We start from the raw sequence: 19,209 nt of genomic DNA, 5'->3' as shown, positions 1-19,209 counted from the left end.
AATAAAATCTATTGTTTGGAGACACAGGAGATTAAAGACATAGGGGTCCTTGTGAGAGAGGAGACCCTGGAGACTGGAACAGGGGTCCCTGTGAGAGAGGAGACCCTGGAGACTGGAACAGGGGTCCCTGTGAGAGAGGAGACCCCGGAGATTGGAACAAACGTGGAACAGGAAAAAGATTTGGAGTCTATGGACTTTAGAAATAAAATTTATTGTTTGGAACTCAATGTTATCTCTGAAGAAATTAATGAAGATTCTAGAGATAAAGTTATCAATGGCATGGATAATCTTCTGGACTGGAATGATGTGATGGAGCCCAATATAGAGAAAATCTATGGAATTAACTGCAGCCATGTGACAATGGAAAAACTTTCAAGAGATGACCCAGTGTATTTTGAAAAAAAGAACAGAGATATGATTTTACAGCAGTATTTCAGCAACCTATTCAGAATGGATGGCAAGAAAATATTTGGGATAGAGGTAATTCCCATCAGACTCTTACTATATGACTATGGCTTTGACAGCAAGATTATTATGGAATACTGATAATGGAAGATTGGATACTGAAATTACTGGACTTAACAAGACTACTGAAGATGGAAGATGGAAAATGGAACTAATAGGGATAATAGAACAATGGCTACTGAAATTACTGAACCTAACAGATTCTGATGTGATGGATTAATTGAAATGTTTATTTTGACTATGGTTATGACAATAAGATTATCATAATTAGTAATGAGATGGATTAATCGATATGCTTATCTGGAAAAAAAAAATTGATAGATATATTTCTTAAAGAATTGAAACCTCTCTTTGACTTTTTGTGGAAAGAATAAAGTAATGTTTATGAGATTTGATGATTAAGTAAGATAACTATTGGAGGAAAGTGATTTTATAATATGACTTAAGAGACAGGATTGTTATATATTATAGACTTATAACTGATCTGATCTTTGACAAATGGGAAGTCAATATTTTACTCTTTATTTTTTATTTTTTTTTTATTTTATTTTTTTTTGTTTAACTATTTTTGATTTTGTTTTTTGTCTTTGAATGTTTTATGATTTCGTCTTGTATGTTTTATGAAAATTTGAATAAAAATTATTGAAAAAAAAAAAAAAAGAGCACATGGGGGAGGAGAGGGGATATCATTCTGTTGGGCAAGCAAATATCCTTGTGCTAACAGAATGATCTCAGTGCTATGTTGAATACAACCCTATATGATGGATTGTTCTGTAAAATAATTGTTCTGCATGTTTCCAACATGTCAGGAAAGACCAGGTTATGGTGAGCATCTACAGGCTAATGCCCATGTTATCACCAATAGCTGTTTTTACTGTATTTTTAATAGCATGTACTGTATGGTTTTTTATTTCTTGTAAACTGTTTTGATTTTTTTTAGAAAATGAAATAGTGGTATACAAATATATTTATAAATAAAATGAACTTGGAGCAGTTCGCTTTTTTAAAACATTGCATTTTCTTTTGTAAAGATTAGGATGAATATGTATATGTATTATTCTTCATGTTTTGTGTTCTGCTCAAGAGTTCTGCCTCTTCCAGCTGTTCTTTGTTAAAAGGTCAGTGGAAACAAGAGGGACTCTATTTAAATCTGTTGTTTCATGAGTCATCTTTGATCTATTAACTAGGGTTTGTTTCTTTGTTTTGCATGGCCAATTTGTGACACTTTTTGACAAAAGTTGCATTCTGGTCTGTGTCTTTTTCTTAGAACAACCATAAAAATAAATAGGAAATTTTTAAATTTAAATCCATTAGCAGTATCCAGCAGAAGCCCCCCTCCCCAAACTAACAAGTATATTTCAGATCAGTGCTTGATTTTTAGGAGAGCATCAGGAGGTGTAACAGCTATTGTATGCCAAAAATGCGTTAAGTGATATTTCGTAATAGCACTGAAGACAGTCTATTGAATATAGTCTACTGAGATCTGTAGTATTTCAGCTTAAGTTCTCCCTTTTGATTCCTTCCCCTTACAGCAATATGGGCTCTAATACTATCCTTTCCTCAATCTCTTTCCCAGGAAGAGATTCTTTGCATGAAACCTCTAGCCACATGGTCATAAAAAAGACTCCAATAATACTCTTTCCTTGATAATTTTTGAATCAGAACTCCATGCTAGAATGCCCTTCATTAATTTGGCTGCTGGCAATATGGTCAATTCCACACAGGCTCCATCCACTCACAATTATTACAAAGAAGATTCTCAGATCTGCTATCACTCCGTATGGTGCAAAGTGTTACACTCTTAGGGTGCAAAACAAAGTATTATGTGAGATGATACTTTTTTTTACCTTGCAACCCCAAAGCAATTTAAATTAAATCCTTATTCCTGTGGCACCAAGACAAATGGTAACCTCTGCCTCAGCTGAATGAACCCTTTATGATTTATTAACTAATTAAAATGACATCTGAAAGTTGTAGATGAAGCAAGATGGCCACATCACTACCTCCCTTTCACCTTAAGCTGTAGCTACGACTCAGAACTCACAAATTTGCCTGTCATCACAACCTTGTCATTTTCATACCGTTACTGCTTAAGTCGCTAACAGCAGCATTTGTAAGGCACCTTCTGCTCTATGGCTAGTCAAGAAAACCTTAGGAAAAACAGGCATATGAGTTCTTGACCCATTACAGTGAGCTTATAATGTTGCTTGACTACTTTGGTTGGAAAGGTGATAGCAGCATTTGGATACCACAGTGTAAGGAACTTTATTAAAAATCGAGAAGGTAGATAACTTTGCTTCCACAACCACTAATGATCTCTATCTTTTAAAAAAGTTTATTATAAGGCAAATGACACCTGCTCAACATAATGTGTTGTCATGCACTTGGAAGATAAGATAATGTATGGAAAGTCTGCTAGAAGTGAAGACTATTCTTACATTGTCTGAACAAGCACAGCCTACCCCAGTTAGACAAAAACAAAAATGCAGGCTGCGGACAGGGCAGAAAATTTGCTTGTTACTGGTTTCTGAAATTAACAGTCTATTTAAAAGTTAAGATTTTAGCACCAGAAGGCAAGTTCCCTTCCCTTGACTCCATTATTGAAGCATACATAAAGGTAGGAACCAAAGAAGCAGAAAGCAACAGGCTTAGAGGTTTTGACCATTAAGCGGTATATCAATCTTGTTAAAATAAATAAATCTTCACTGTGGACCAAGAAGAGACAAATAGTGACAACTACTATAAAATGAGACAACCAACTGCATTATGTATGCAATCTAAACCCCTGCCCACACCAGTGGGGTTTGATGGAGTGGCATAGCCACCACTGCATCTACCAACCTGCTGCTTGCGCCAGCCAGGGCAGAAGGTGTGTGTGGGGGGAGGCAAAATGCCACTTGGCTGCACCAGCTTCCAAGTTGGCAGAGTGAAGAGGCCTGGATCAGGCCCGTTGCAGTCCAGGAGATCCTGTGCAGACCCACCCCTCCCCCCAAAAGCTCTGTTTCAGGCATTTCCTTCGGCTCCGCTGGCTGAGATACTGCCAGCAGTAGAATCCAACCATCACTGGGGGGGGGGCATTGGAGTGCTCCTTGCTGGAGGGGCTCTCCTTCCAATGGTAGATTCCCCTCCTCCTGGTGGAACCGAGTGAGTGGAGGGCAAGGTCTGCCCCATCCAAACCTCCTCCAGCATTGGGTTTTTTGATTCCTCTGTTATTTATTTATTTTGTTTATTATTTGATTAATATCCCGCCCTTCCTCCCAGCAGGAGCCCAGGGTGGCAAACAGAAACACTAAAAACACATCAAAACATCATAAAAACAGACACTAAAATGCACCAAAACAAAACAACTTTGAAAACATTTTTTAAAAAGCATTTATTGTTAGAGAAACTATATTGTGCTTTTGCATATAAATGGTATCAAACTGATGAGATGTGGAGCCACTTCAGCTTCAGCCCAGAAATCATAGTGGCTGTCAATTCAATATGGCTACGATTGCAATTGCCATTCTGAGCTTTTTCAGTTATACAGACTTCTGCAGTAATGTCAATTGAGCAACTTACAAAATACTTTATATTAACTTTCCAGCAAGTCCTATAACATCCTCACACATCCATACTAGGGTTGCAAGGTTCCTGGCCTGAGACTGATCCTGTATCTTTAGGAGAAGAGAAAGTCAGCCAAGTGCAGGTGTTCTTGCAACCCTGTAATGGGAAAAATCACAAGGTGGAATTCTCCCTCCCCCCTGCAGAACTTTTAAAGATACAAAAGACGTCTTGGAGGCTGGGCCTGGCAACCAAGAGATCTTCTGTATCTTTAAAAGTTGTGCAAGGGGAAGGGAGAATTCCACCTTGTGGTTTTTCCTATTACAAGGTTGCCAGAACACCTGCACTTGGCTGACTTTCTCTTCTCCTAAAGATACAGGATCAGTCTCAGGGATTGTACCTGGCAACCTTAATCTGAACTGCAGTCATGCTTCAGTTTGCAGAGTATGCAATACACATTTTCAGCTCTTTGTTCTTTTACATTAGAATTGTGCAGTTTGTGTCAGGAAAGTTTCTGTCCCATCTTAACTGAGACTGCACTCACTGTGTTGCAATGCAGTACAAATCCTGGTGTCAGGCATGTTTGACTACACCTCTTATAGATAGACAATGCCTCTTTAATATTTAGATGTATTCATGGAAAGAGGGAAAAAGAGATTAAGGTTGCAATCCAATGCATACTTACCTGTGAGTAAACCTCAATGAGCAAAACAACAGATACTTACATTGCATGTGATTGGCCTGTTACAGATGACCTGTCCCTTGCCTGACTACGGTGGCTAGGTGGAAAAGGAGACAGGACTCCTGCAAAGAGTTGTGTAGAAGTGGGAATTTTAGCAGGTGTAGCTAACTATCTGGCCCCTTTGATAGCCCAGTCAAGTGGGAGGCAATTGGACAGCCAAAGAAATTATGAAGGAAAAAAAGGTTATTTCCAATGTCATTTACTCTTTGGAAATGATTTAGCAAATAAATAGGCAGAATTCAGTGCTTCTACAATGGCTTCACTATGGTCAGACAGATAAAAGTTAATAATCCTACAAAACACTGTCTCATTTTCATCACACTTCAATCTTTTTCTCAAGTAAATTAGAGAACAAGAGGTCTAAAACAGGACCTGAGAATGAGGAGTTCCTTCATTCCCACAGACGAAAAAAGTTCAAAACCAAGCCTGGGCACACTACTAGGCAATCCTACAATGTTCTCTAGGGCCTGAAACTTTTTTTAAAAAATAACAAATAATTTCTCTCTTGGCTCTTCGCAGCCTCCCCCCCCCCGAATGACTTCCTGGTTCCTCTGGGGATCATGGATCCCAGGTTGGGAACCACTGTCTTATTGTTTTAAGCTGCATTTAATAAGCTGTAAAGGTAAATTTGATTAATGGTTCAGTGCATCATTCAGTGCATCCCAATACTAAATGTGATGGACTTACATGGTTTAAAAGATATTAGAAATGCTTTTGGCAATTGCTTCCTCTGATACAGTGCTTGACTTGTCCAGCATGCAGGAACTAATTAACCAGGTGCTATTGAAAATCCCAAGACAGGTTCAAATCTATTATGAATTCATGTAGTAGAACCTCAATGTGTATATTATATACTCATACAAGTCCTTACTCGTTGAATTTAAGAGAGGAGGGGAGAGGAAACCTGATTTTATGTTCTCAAGTGTTAAGCTATAGTAATACAATATCACTGTTGACTTCATAGCTTTGGTGTCAATTACTTCTCCAATAAATAATTTAATGACTGGTTAAAGTAACAGAATCTTCATTGTCTTTATTTTAATGAAAAACCCTTTGAGTAACAGAATATTTCTAAATAAAGATTTCCTTTTATTTTCCCCTCCAAAGTCAAGTGGGCAAGAAATCAACAAAATACACAAGAAATCTTTCTTTTAGACATTCTTTATTGTGGGCCACGACAAGAATTGGTTATCTCATACTAACACTGTTTAGGCAAGAATCAGTACACAGATACTTTACCTTGCATTGCTTTTAGTGAACATTATGGAAGCAATAAAATATTTGACCTCTCTTTTATGTGCCATTTATGTTACTTTATGATAATACAAGCTGAGACAGTCAAAGGCAGGAGAAAGCTGAGTAAGAATATTTTCTCAAAGAGGTAATCTAGTATAGCTAAAATGGAAACAAATCCAGTTGTCATGTGAATAACACAACAGCAAAAACCAGACGTACAGCTCTTTTAAAAATACCTTGACCCAGTGCATCTAAAAAACAACCCTCTTGCAAACAGAGTAGAGACAACCCTGTATATCTCTCTCTAATAGAGAACTCAGGTGGAAAGTGCTAACAGGATTGTAGCTAAAACAGGGCCCCTAAGAAATAAGAGGGAGGTATCTACATGAGAGGGGAAAGCCAAAGTTTGTAGAACTACAAAAAAAAATTAGGGGGAAAATCTAAGGGGTCAAAAAGTCCTCAGTCTAATGATCAGTAGCCACATTATAGCATCTACTGGGGGGGGAACTGGGAAACCTGGGGGAAGAGGGAATGGAATGAAGTATCTTTAAAATAGACATGGCTGGCTTGAGCCCTGAACAGGAGTAATCCACAATGCAACATTTTTTGCATGCCCCACTTTTCATGGTCTAACCAAACAAACCTGATGAAACATAGCCCTGGTCTCCACTTTGAATGTGTGGATGACTCAATCCATAGACATAATCACTCCCAGAAAGCCTCAGCCTAACCAAAGAGCCAATGCAACATCCTGGTATACAAAGGAGGCAATAAAATGGCTAGGTTCACTCAGAACCCCAATATCTTCTGGAACGCCTCTCCTGATATGAATCTACCTGGACCCTTAAATCTTCTTCTGAAGCCCTTTTCCAGGTCCCCCCTTTGATGGAAGCTTGGAGGGTGGTAACAAGGGACAGGGCCTTCTCACTTGTGGCTCCCCATCTGTGGAATATGCTTCCCAGTGAGGTCTGCTGTCACTGACATCTTTTCAGCACCAGGTAAAGACATATATTTTCTCCCAGGCATTTGACAGACCGAGATGATGTTTTGTTTTTAATATGCTGCCAAACCTTCCTGTGGCTGTGTGGGGTGGTATTGCTATTGTTTTTTTGTTGTTTATTGTTATATTTTTATAGTCAGTTTTATTTGTTTTGTTTTAACATTGTGTAAGTCTAATAAACAATAAATTAACTAATAAATTTTATTATTGTTATCAACAGCAGCAGCAACAACAACAGTAATAATAATAATAATAGATTGACACCTAGAGTGCAAATGGCAGAAATATCAGAACAAGTGCAACTGAACACAGTTAAGAATGAATCTTGGATCTTATTTGGTGGTGATGATGCTAATGAAGAGGTCTTATTTTTCCGACACTATTGCACACTGTCAAGTGGCAACTGATAGCATTTTTTCAGGTGATAAAGGGCCTTCTGAGTAACTCCTAGAGCCCTCAAGCAGCAACACCTGGAGCCCATCTAGAACTACATTATCCTTTAGGATAGCCTTTCCCAACCAGTGTGCCTCCAGTTGTTGTTGGACCACAACTCCCATCAGCCTCAGCCAGCATTGCCAATGGTCAGGAAAGATGGGAATTGTGGCCCAACAACATCTGGAGGCACACTGGTTGGGAATGGCTGCTTTAGGATCATCAATGGGGGTTTGTCTCAGAGGTCACGTTTTAGAGCAGTTCCGGTTGTTCTTCAATGAGCATTCTCAGATGGTGATACTGGGGGACTCATGTTGTGCCCCTGTGGCTGTTAGCTTGCTGCAGGTGGGGGGGCAAAGGGCTCTATATTGTCCCCCATGCTTCTTAACATCTACATAAAACCATTGGGTGAAGTTATTCAAAGGTCTGGATGGCAATGTCACCAGTATGCTGATGACATGAAGCTCTACCTTTCTTTTCTATCTTCTGATACCAAGAAGGCTGTTGAAACATAAACTTGTGCCTGGAGGAATTTCTGGGATGGATGAGGACTAACAAACTGAGGTTAAATTCAGGCAAGACAGAAGTTCTGTGAATTGGGAGATCCCCAGCTCCAGAAGAAGGATGGCAACTAGTGTTAGACATGATAGCACTCCTCCTAAAACACAAAGTCTGCAGTTCTCCTGAGTGCTCCTTGATACAGTGATAACTGGAGAAGACCAGGTAGAAAGAGGTATGTTACCAGTTTCAGCTTGTTACCCAACTGCAGCCTTTTCTGGACAGGGCAAACCTAGTCACAGTTATCCATGCTCTGATCACATCAAGACTAGATTAGACAAGGGAGCATCTGATCATGTAACAGGGCTTCTCTTTCCTTGTGCATCCCCTCATGAACCCTCCAGAGAAGATTTTGGGGGTACATGGGGGGCTGGAGGGGAGAAAGAGAACCTGGAAGTTCCATTGCATAAGCAAATTTCTGTTGCACAAGCAAGACGACATCATTGGATGTTGCCATTGTTTAAAACATTTTATTGTAAGGTCAGTGTAAAAAGAGCATATTGGAAAGATTTGAACCTAATATAGTTGAAATAGTATGGCATAATTCTAACCATAATAATTTGACCCTCAGTTGTATTTTTTCTTTTGAATTCTTCTGTATGACCTTCCATGGTTCCGCACTTGGGATAGTTATAGTTAGTTCTGTGTGTGTGTGTGTTTTGTATTTTATTGTTTTTTTTGTTTTTCCTTGCCTTATCTTTAGTAAAATGTTTTAAAAAATAATTCTAACCATAACTCTACAGGAACAATTCCATCACCTTTTTCTCATTTATATTCTTCCCTCTCTGTCCCAAACACAATGATGCCTCATTCTTCAACACACTTCCTTGGAAGTCATTTTGACTTAAATCAATAGTACATAACTTCAGAATCAATGTAATATGTAAGGAAATTCCAATGATGGCAATGGAAGCTAATTGTAAATATCACAGCCTAAAACTGACTTAAGTAGAACAGTTCTACATGGTTCTACATTCCAAACAGAAGTACTTATATCTGCTGAGTCTCTTCCCTTAAGGTTCTCAGAAGCACATTGCATCATGTTTTTAGTTTGCTATTTAACAAGATGGTAAGCTAGGACTCCTCTATGCATGCAATAATTAAATTAACTACAGCTACCAGCAGCATTGTACAAATGAACATTACTATTCAGGTGGATTAGCAAGACAAAGGCAGGGGAAAAGCAAAGAGCATGATCCAGCAATCCCTTTGGAATTCCAATTCAAAAGCTCTAAGCACATGCTAAACTCTCCCACTGAAATAAAATGCTGAACTTTAGCTGGATTGTAAGTGGCTTTTTATATATATGCATGACAATCAGTACAAGTCAGTAATAGGATTCACACTGCTGCCATGAGATATGTTAAATCTAGAAGATGTTCTTTCAGTATGATTCTGTAAGTTTTAAAATCAATACCTCCCCTTCAAAATATTTTTCACATTTTATTCACATGCATATATGCTTTAATAAGATGATAAATATTCCCTACCTGTAAAGTATATATCCATTCTGTAAACTATATAGAACAAAATCTTTGGAAAACCTGAACTATGATCTTTCCAACCTCCTTTGATTCATTCCTCCAGTAAACAACACACAGTTACATCTTAACACCCTTTAACTCCCCTTTGCCCATACAATTAGGATTATTAAAGAGTGATAAGCCACGAGATATAACATTGCCAACATATTTATTTATCAGAATTCTAATCTATGTTAGAAAGGTTGAGGACCTAATCAGGAGGGAGGCAATAGTTATTATAATAGAATGTATAAAATGGTGTGTCTCTAAGTTAGAACAATTGACCGCATTACAATTTTAAGTCAGAACAGTATTCCTCAAAGATATCGCTAAGTCTAAAACAGTGGAAGGGTTTATACATGTTGGTTGAAAGTCAAGGGAAGATCCAATTTATTGTTTTTGTTCATTAGAATGGATGCTGCTTCTTGTTTTTTAAGATTCCTATGTAAGTGTGTAAGATATAAAAAACTTTACTGAAGTGAAAACCCACACATAAAAATCTCTATGCAGGGGACTGCAGAATGTCACTGATCTTTTCTTTAAATCTACACAGGCTTCCTGAATTTCTTTTTAAAGAGGTGGGAGGGTTCAAGCTGCCTGAGAAGATGCATCTTTTCCTCTATATAGGTGTGGATAGGGTAAAAGGTTGCTCAGTTGTGAAGGAAATGCAATCTTCACATGCTCAAAGGCAGTCTTATCCTTTTTTTATTTCTTAATCCTTCATATTGTGATGTCATGTTCCCTGGCATTGAAAACAGAGTCTGGCTGAGACCTAATAGGTTGTCAGGCTTTAATAGAATATGTTTTCTTATACATGAATTATTGCAAAAAGACTGGGGGAAGAAACCCCAGATCCACAGGGTACCCATGGGTGACTTGTGAAGAGACAGAGAAAGGAAGTGACTCATGGCTCCTCATACTACACTTTGTGGTTCAGAGATGAGTTTACCTCCTCTGGATAGATACATGCTCTCACCACTCCATGATGCAGATGAGACAAAACAATATTTTTTAAAAAGAGGATTGTAAAACGCTCCAAAAGGACTTCTCCAGACTCAGTGAATGGGCTGGAAAATGGCAAATGCAAGTCAATGTAAACAAATGTAAAGTGATGCATGTTGGAACAAAAATCTTTTCACATATAATAAGCTCATGGGGTCTGAACTGGTGGTGACTGACTAGGAACAAGACCTTGGGGTCATTGTGGATAGCTCGATGAAGATGCTGACACAGCATGCAACAGCTATGAAAAAGGCAAATTCCATACTAGGGATCACTAGGAAATGAAATGAAAAGAAAACTGCCAATATCCTAATGCTGTTATACAAATCTATGGTGCAGCCACATTTGAAATACTGTGTACAGTTATGGGCACCTCACCTCAAAAAAGATATTGTAGAGAAGGAAAAGATTCAGAAAAGGGAAACAAAAATGAACAAGGGGATGGAGCAACTCACCTATGAGGAAAGGGTGCAGCAATTAGGGCTTTTTAGTTTAGAGAAAAAGTGAGTAAGAGATGACATGATAGAAGTGTATAAAATGAGGCATGGCATGGAGAAAGTGAATAAAGTTTTTCTCCATCTCTCATAACACTAGAATTTGTGGGACATCTAATGAAGCTGTATGTTGGAAGATTCAGGACAGACGAAAGAAAGTATTTCTTCACATAGAGCATAATTAAACTATGGAATTCACTCCCATAAGAGGCAGTGATGGCTACCAAGCTGGAAGGCTGAGGATTAGACAAATTCATGGAGGATAAGGCTATCAATGGCTACTAGCCATGATGGCTATGCTCTCTCTCCATGGTCAGAGGCAGTAAGTAATCTTCTGAATAGCAGCTGCAGGAAGGAAGAGCGCTCAGATCCTGCTCATGGGCTTCCCATAGGCATCTGGTTGGGTACTGTGAGGATGCTGGACTGGATGACCCATTGGCCTGATCCAGCAGGATCTTCTTATGTTCTTGTGAGAAGTGGAAGTATGATGAGAAGCAGCATGAATCATGCTGCCAATCTCCATTTTATCTGAAGTCAACCAATATCTGAGGGCAAATGTGACAAACTTCCTTTAAAAAGCATTTGTATAAATGTATGTAAAAACTGCATGTGACCTTCGTCAACACACTGGGTGGTATTCAATGCTAGTCCGACTCAGAGTAGACCCACTGAAGGTAACAGACATAACTAATTTAGGTTCATTAATTTCAATGGATTTATTCTGAGTAGGCCTTATCTGAATACAATATATTGCTTATATGTGTTCATGGGGTGAAATTCACATGTAATGTGAATTTCCTGGGCTCCTTTGGGATATAAATTTAATAAATGATTATGTATGATTATGTGTGATCATTATGACTGTGGGATGCCTTCTGACTTCTACATGGAAGTGCTTTCTTTCTGTCTAGTAAACCTGGGTCAAATGCTTCTAACCACATTACAATTTTCATCAAGGGACTAACTAAATTGCAAAAGCACACTCACCCCAGTCAATGAAAATCACAGCATGTGAATCTTCTTTAATAGACTGCTTTCCCAAATTGCTGTTTAAAGACATACTTTGGTAGGCAGTAACAAGACCATTTCTATACAAGATTTCAAAAACATTTTTTTAATTACTAGTAATTTTCAACCAACTTAGCAGTTGACACCCACAACATTTAGGATAGGTAGTTCAGGCTAAAGCATGCATCATGATCCCTGGTCTTGTATTATTTATATATTTACTAATAGATTTATGAATACTGCAGTCCTCTCAGGGCAGAGAAATTTACAGCTTGACTGTATTCTGGAGCCTCATTAGACAGGAGGGGAGGCAGACAACAGATCACTGCAGAGAAGCTCAGATCAAGCACACCCCAAGCAATAAATTGGCAAAAGTAGTGTCAAAGGAACCTCTCTAAAAGTTTTTTTAACAACAACAGCACCACCACCTACATGATACCGGGGTTGGGGAAGGAGAACAAGACATATTTAATTTACTTGGGAGTAAGCCCTACTGAATGGGACTTTGGGGGAAGGGCTGTAGCTCAGTGATGGTGCATGTGCTGTGCATGCAAAAAGTCCCAGGATCAGTCCTTGGCATCTCCGGGTAGGGCTGGGATTGAGAATGCCCCATGTCTGAAAGCCTGGAGGGCCATTGCCAGTCGATGCAGAGAATACGGAGCTAGATGCACAGTCTGGCTCAGGATAAGGCGGCTTCCTATGCTGGGCTGACTTCTGAGTAGACATGCATAGGATTGTGCTGTAAGGCATTTTACAGAATTAACTGCCTTTCTGCAGGGTGAGCTCCAGAAGCGGAGCGTTCAAGCATCGGTGAGAGGTTTTTGCAAACGCTTGTTAGCTATACAGAGCCTCTCAGAAGCGGGTGACGGGTGGCGAATTTTCCGGCCCCTTGGCTCCGTTGGTCTCTCACCTTCAGACTTCACGGCTCCGCTCATCACGCACGTTCTTCTGTATCCACGTCGGCCTGGCTGAATGAAATTCGCCCCGAGCCCCATCTCAGCGGGAAAAACCACCTCTTTCAGGGAAGTTCACAGCTAGCAAACCATACTGCGGGGCCAGGGCGGCAGGAGATGGGGGGACGAAGTACAGCGAGCGTGGCACGAGAGTGCCTAACAGCCTCAGGAGGCTTCAATGTTCGCCAAGGGAAACAAAAAATGCCGGCTAGTTCCCTCACCCCCGGGAGAAAAAAACAAACTAACCTTAGACCCCCCATCTCTACCACACACAGCACCATGTTCCTCCCACTTCTCCATGCATGCAAGGCACTTTGTGCCCTCAGAAACTCCTTGCCATATACACATAGTCCCTAATGTCTAACACTGTGCCGGGTACTGGAATAAGAAAGGCGGGAGACGACCAAACCTGCTTCGCCTTCTGCTGCTTTATTCGCCCTCTGCCCGAGGACTTACCTGTGGGGTCCAGCACGGCTAAAGGGTCTGTCATGGAAGCAGTGGCAGCGGAAGGCTGCATCCTCCGAGCGCCCCGCTCTCCTCCACGCGGCGGGACCTGAAGGGCAGCATGAAAAGCTCGCATCAGAAATAAGCTCATCCTACAAAAGAAGGGGAGGAAGCCGCCGGAGGCAGGACCTGAGGCGGCGTGGCCGCCGAAGCCCGAGGGAGGAGCGAGCGAGCGGCTCTAACCTGGGTCCTTCGACGCTCCTGGAGGACGAGAAAACCCACTAGCGCGGCTAAGCGCTTTGGGGGCAGCTCGTGTCCACTCTCGTGCAAATGGAAAGCAAAGGGGAAAGGCAGCCAGTCGCTTCTGTAGAGCTCTCGTCTAGTGTTCCCGCCTTTTCTTGTGGGCAGAGGCAATGCAACAAATTAATGGGACAAAAGAAACGGAGTTGGCTTTAGTTCAAGAGGCGTAGGTCAAACTCCGTGATTTATTCAGGGTGCTTTCAGAGAGCATGCTCACGCTCTTTAATTGTTATTTTGAATGAAAAGCAGCCAATCAGCACCTGTTGGTGGTGCGGACAGGTGATCGCACAATAAACCACTACCTCTCTTTTTTTCCCTTGCAGTGCGCAGCAGCGGAGCCAGCCCTGCAAAGAATGAGGGGAGGGATCCCCAGCTTGAAGCCCTTTGAAACCTCCCCTCCCAGCGTAGAACTCTGCTACTTGGGAGCCACTCAGTCCTACGTCCTCTCCGTCCTTCACCCTTTCTCGGTGCCATGGTGGAAGGATTTGGCCTGTGGTGCTGCCTAGAGGGAAAGCTGCTTCAACTGGGCCTGACTGTTCCTTCGTCTCTCTCTCTGGGCAGTTGGGATGGGACACCTCAGGCCACAGGGCCAAATGAGGCTTGCCAGTCCTCTCTTTCTAGCCCTCAGAACTCTTCCCAGGACGTGCCAATTCCCCAGGCCACATCCCTCCCTGGCCTTGCTTTGCACACTCTCCAAGTATTTTTGCCTGACTGGAATGTGTCCTTGAACACTGATCATGCTTCTTGCTTGCCTGGATGGAGGACAGAGTGGGATGCAGTAGGTGTGTAGAAACTAGCCTGGTGTACAAAGATACATTCCTTCATCTGTCTATTTTGAGTCTCTAGCCCCACCTGCCACTAGCATGTGGGTCCCGGAAGGTTGTCCAGATGGGTATGGGGCCCTTGGACTGGAAAGGTCTCTCCTCTCTTGCTGTGGGCAGTGCAACATGGAGGGTTGTGTCGGAATTCTATTGAGTTGCGTAGCAGAGTGGAGAGTTTTTGAGCGAGCTTGTGTGTGTGTGTTTGAATCTTTGCTAAGATTCTACCTTCTCCGCAAATTAGTTAGACAGAGACTTTAAACTTTAAAAATAAGAAATAACTACTTTATTCTGGAAGTACATGCTTGATAGGAAAGAGTCCTATATCTAGGTAACTAGCTATGTTGGAGCAGTCTGCACTGGTCCCAGGGCAGCTCTCATGCTGGTTGAGAGGGAGAGACGAAGGAAAGATGTCTGCTCCCCTCTCGAGAGAGAAAAAGAAAAGTGGGAAGGCGGGAAGGAACTGGGGTCAACATCCTTTGCATATCAGTCTAGCAGGAAAGGGAGAGACGGCAAGGATCAAAGGACAGGTATAGCCTAGCAACCAAGAGACCTCCTCCCTAGCTACCCTTTTTAACCCCATGCAGCCTTAATCCACCAAGTTGGAGTTGAACCTCATACATTCCAACAGGTTGGTCATGGGTCACAGAAGGAGTAGCCACCTCATCTTCTCTCTTGCTGATGTGAATTCTCCCTCTGACCAGTGGGGATTCAGCCCAGTGAATGTAATCCTACCCAGAGAATGAGCAAAAGGAATAGTGGTTGCCTCCACAGCATCACTCGGCACCTTTTTTCTTCACTGACCAAGTGATAGTCACCATTGCCTCAGGTTTTTCATGGGCCTCCTCCCTCTGGATTGTTGTTGTTGTTGTTATTTGCCTTCAAGTCGATTATGACTTATGGCGACCCTAACATGGTGAGGGGGTTTGAGAGTGTTGAAGAAGCTGAGAGCAATGCCGTCAGAGTCTAGACTGAGAGGCTAGACTCCTAGCAGGAGCACCCATGGCAGAATGGTCAAAGCTGAGATACCAGACTAAGATGCATCCAAACTTAGAGGAAGGCAATGGTAAATCACCTCTGAATACCTCTTACCACGAAAACCCTATGAACCTCCCTCTGGAAGGCACTACTAAGTCTACCTCATCACATGTTCTTTGTGGACAGTGCAGTGGAGAGAACTGGACCATCTAAAGGGAGCAACCAAGCCAGTGATGGCTGGTGCCCACTGGAACTGGTGGGGCAGAAGGCAGGGAGGCCCACAGTAGACAGAGACAGATCCAATGATAGGCAGAGGCAAAGCTAATGACGGGCAGAGCCAGAACCAATGAGAGGCAGAACCAAGTCTAGCTTTGTCCCCATCCTCCTGATTTCTATAAGGGGCAAAACTGGGATTAAGGAAGAGGAAGCTAACCAGCAGTGCCACCCCTGGACTGGATGTAAATAGGAAGGCAGCAAGTAGAGGCAGGCTCAGGGCAGACTGAAGTTGGTGGGCAGTGCCACACTTGCTCTAATGGGCACAGAAGGCCAGCTCCCTGCTGAAGCTAAGCAGGGTCTGGTCAGTGCCTGTATGGGAGACTGCCTGGGAGCCATATGTAAGCTGCCCTGGGTTTCATGGGGTATAAATATAATAAATAAATAAATTAAATAAATAAACCAAACAAAAGGAGATGTTTGCCACCACCTCAGCCTGTCCTCTCTCACTGGACCATGTGGTGAGGAAGAATGGACTTCTTGGATCCAATCCCCAGAGGGTTTAATGTGTGAGAGGTGGCTGCTTCTTCCATGACCAACTCTCTGTGATGGGGTAGTCACTGTGGTGTGCTGTTTATTTTATTATTTATTTATTATTTGATTTATATCCTGCCTTTGCTCCCAGTAGGAGCCCAGGGCGGCAAACAAAAGCACTAAAAATTCTTTAAAACATAAAAATAGAATTTAAAATACATTAAAACAAAGCATATTTAAAAACTTTTTTAAAAAAAGCTTTAAAACATCTTTTTTAAAAAACAAAATAAAAGGTATAAAACCTTTAAAAAAGCAATTCCAACACAGACACAGACTGGGATAAGGTCTCAGCTTAAAAGCCTTGTTGAAACAGGAAATATTTCAGTAGGCACCAAAAAGATAACAGGAATGGTGCCTTTGTAATATTTAAGGGGAGGAAATTCCAAAGGGTAGGTGCCACTACACTAAAGGTCCATCTCCTATGTTGTGCGGAACGGACCTCCTGATAAGATGGTTTCTGCAGGAGGCCCTCACCTGCAGAACGCAGTGATCAACTGGGCATATAAGGGATAAGACAGTCTTTCAGGTATCCTGGTCCCAAGCTGTATAGGGCTTGTACACCAAAACTAGAAACTTGAACTTAGCCCAGTAGCTAATAGGTAGCCAATGTAATTATTTCAGAAGCAGGTGACATGTTGGTGATACCCTGCTCCAGTGAGCAGTCTCGCCACAGCACTTTGCACCAGCTGCAGTTTCTGGACCAACCTCAGGGGCAGGTCCATATAGAGTGGATTACAGTAATCCAGCCTGGAGGTTAGAAGCGCATGCAAGAGTGGTCAGGCTATCCCAGTCCAGGAACAGCCGCAGCTGTCTTATCAGCCGAAGCTGGTAAAAGGCACTCACTGAGGTCACCTGGGCCTCTAGCGATGAATCGAGGAGCTCCCACAGACTATGGACCTGCTCTTTCAGAGGGAGTATGACCCCATCCAAAGCAAGCAACTGACCAATTATCCAAACTTGGGAAGCACCAACCCACAGCATCTCCATCTTGCTAGGATTCAGACTCAGTTTATTGGCCCTCATCCAGCCCACCACCAAGTCCAGGCAGCAGTCCAGGGCTTGCACGGCCTCTCCTCTCCTGATTCAGATATTACAGAGAAATAGAGCTGGGTATCATCAGTATACTGCAGGCACCTTGCCTCAAATCTCCTGATGACTGCTCCCAAAGGCCTCATATAGATGTTAAACAGCATGAGGCACAAGATACCCTATGGCACCCCACAGCACAACTGCCAGGGGCCTGAAAGACAATCACCATTATTGTTGTGATGTTGTTGGAGTATAACTCCCATCATTGCCTGATCAATGACTATACTGGCTGCATCTGAAAGGAGTTGGAGTCCAACATCTGGAGGACACTATGTTGGCTACCCTGTTCTATGGCATACTTTCACTGCCCCGGGGGGGGGGAGGCAAGCGAGCAGGCTCACAATTTCTGCCTAGATAGCACCACAGGCCCAATACACCTTCCACACAATCTACCCCCCTTGAATAGTATAACTCAGTAAGTCCAAGAGGGGCTTAAGTATACATTTTAGCTGTCATGTGAAAATTGAACAAAAGTGCTTTTTTTTGTTTTCCTTTTGTTGCATTTGTAAGGCAAATAATAATATTTAGATTGGCTAGAATGTACCCACAATTTTAAAATGACTCTCCATTTTTTATCCTGCATTAACAACATTCACACATTGCTTGCAAATAGCATGAGAAAAGTTTGAAGTGCTCCTGACATCATATATGACAAGCCATGAGTGATCACAACTATTAAGTGTCTTGTTTTAGATCGGGGGGGGGGGAGAGAAGCTGTGGCCCTCCAGATGCTGCTGGACTACAACTCCCATCATCCCTGACTATTGATCATGCTGGTTTGGGTCATCTAATGTTCCTAGGACCTACCTCTCCATAACACAAATACTCAACTATGTAAGAGCAGGAAACAATACAATAATGCTGGTGTCATTGGCTCCAGAGCAAAAGGCACCTGCTCCCTCCATGTCTGGATCCCCTGAACAAAGAGGAGGCCAAAGGAAATGCTTAGTCTATGTACCAGGTAAGTGCTTCTTGCAAGGGGTTAAATTAAAGATCCTCTACAAGAGGGTTTACCTCAAAGAGACAGTGGGAAATTATTACAGTCCTTACAGTAGGGATAGGCCAGTCGATGGTGTGTTTCTGTTTGGTGCACCTTTTTCTCCCACATCCATGCAGCAATTAGGCTTATGAAAAAAGTTTCCATTGTCACAAATGAAAGCTTTTCCCCCTAACCCTAAAGGTCACAGGAGGGAGAGATGTTAAAGGGAGGAGGTCATAGCTGGGAAAGGAAGATTTGTCCTCTAACAATGAGGATTTTATTGGAAGATTCCTAGTCTTGTTTTTTCACCAGCTATTCATAGGTACACATCACCACACCCTCTGGGATCCCTCCACCAGTCCTAAACATTTCAGTTGGGTTTCAGGCCTGGTTTTGGCAAGGAAACAGCCTTGGTCGCCCTGTATGATGACCTCTGTCGGGAGACAGACAGGGGGAGTGTGACTCTGTTGATTCTCCTTGATTTCTCAGCAGCTTTAAATCCATTAAACTCAATGGAGCTTATTTCTGAGTAGGCGTGTATTAGATTGCACTGTAAGACTTTTTTTTTGCCATATGGATCCTTGCCCTTCTTGGCTAATAAAAGTTAGCAGGGATGGAACACCTGGCTGGGCCAGGGAAGTGATTAATGCTTCTCTGCGAGAGGGCGTGGTCCCTGGCTGCCTGAAAGAGGCGGTAGTGAGACCACCCTGAAGAGACCCTCCCTGGACCCAGAAAATCTTAATAACAATAGGCTGGTGGCAAATGTTCCATTCCTGGGCAAGGTCCTTGAACGAGTGGTTGTGGGCCAGCTCCAAACACTCTTGGTTGAGACCGATTA

The 19,209-nt window shown here is 42.1% G+C and overlaps 1 protein-coding gene across 1 annotated transcript in view; it reads right to left on the bottom strand.

Moving 5' to 3' along the window:
• TMEM255B (transmembrane protein 255B) overlaps positions 1-13,473 on the bottom strand; it is an 87,744-nt gene extending 74,271 nt beyond the window's left edge. The window contains exon 1 of the mRNA XM_061629385.1: positions 13,413-13,473. Coding sequence (XP_061485369.1) covers positions 13,413-13,473 — 61 coding nt within the window. The remainder of the gene's footprint in view (positions 1-13,412) is intronic.
• Between the last annotated feature and the right edge of the window lie 5,736 nt (positions 13,474-19,209).

Source organism: Rhineura floridana, chromosome 5 (genome assembly GCF_030035675.1).
Source record: "Rhineura floridana isolate rRhiFlo1 chromosome 5, rRhiFlo1.hap2, whole genome shotgun sequence".
NCBI classification, from domain to species: Eukaryota; Metazoa; Chordata; class Lepidosauria; order Squamata; family Rhineuridae; genus Rhineura; species Rhineura floridana.
This window is presented reverse-complemented; position numbering and strand designations above follow the sequence as displayed.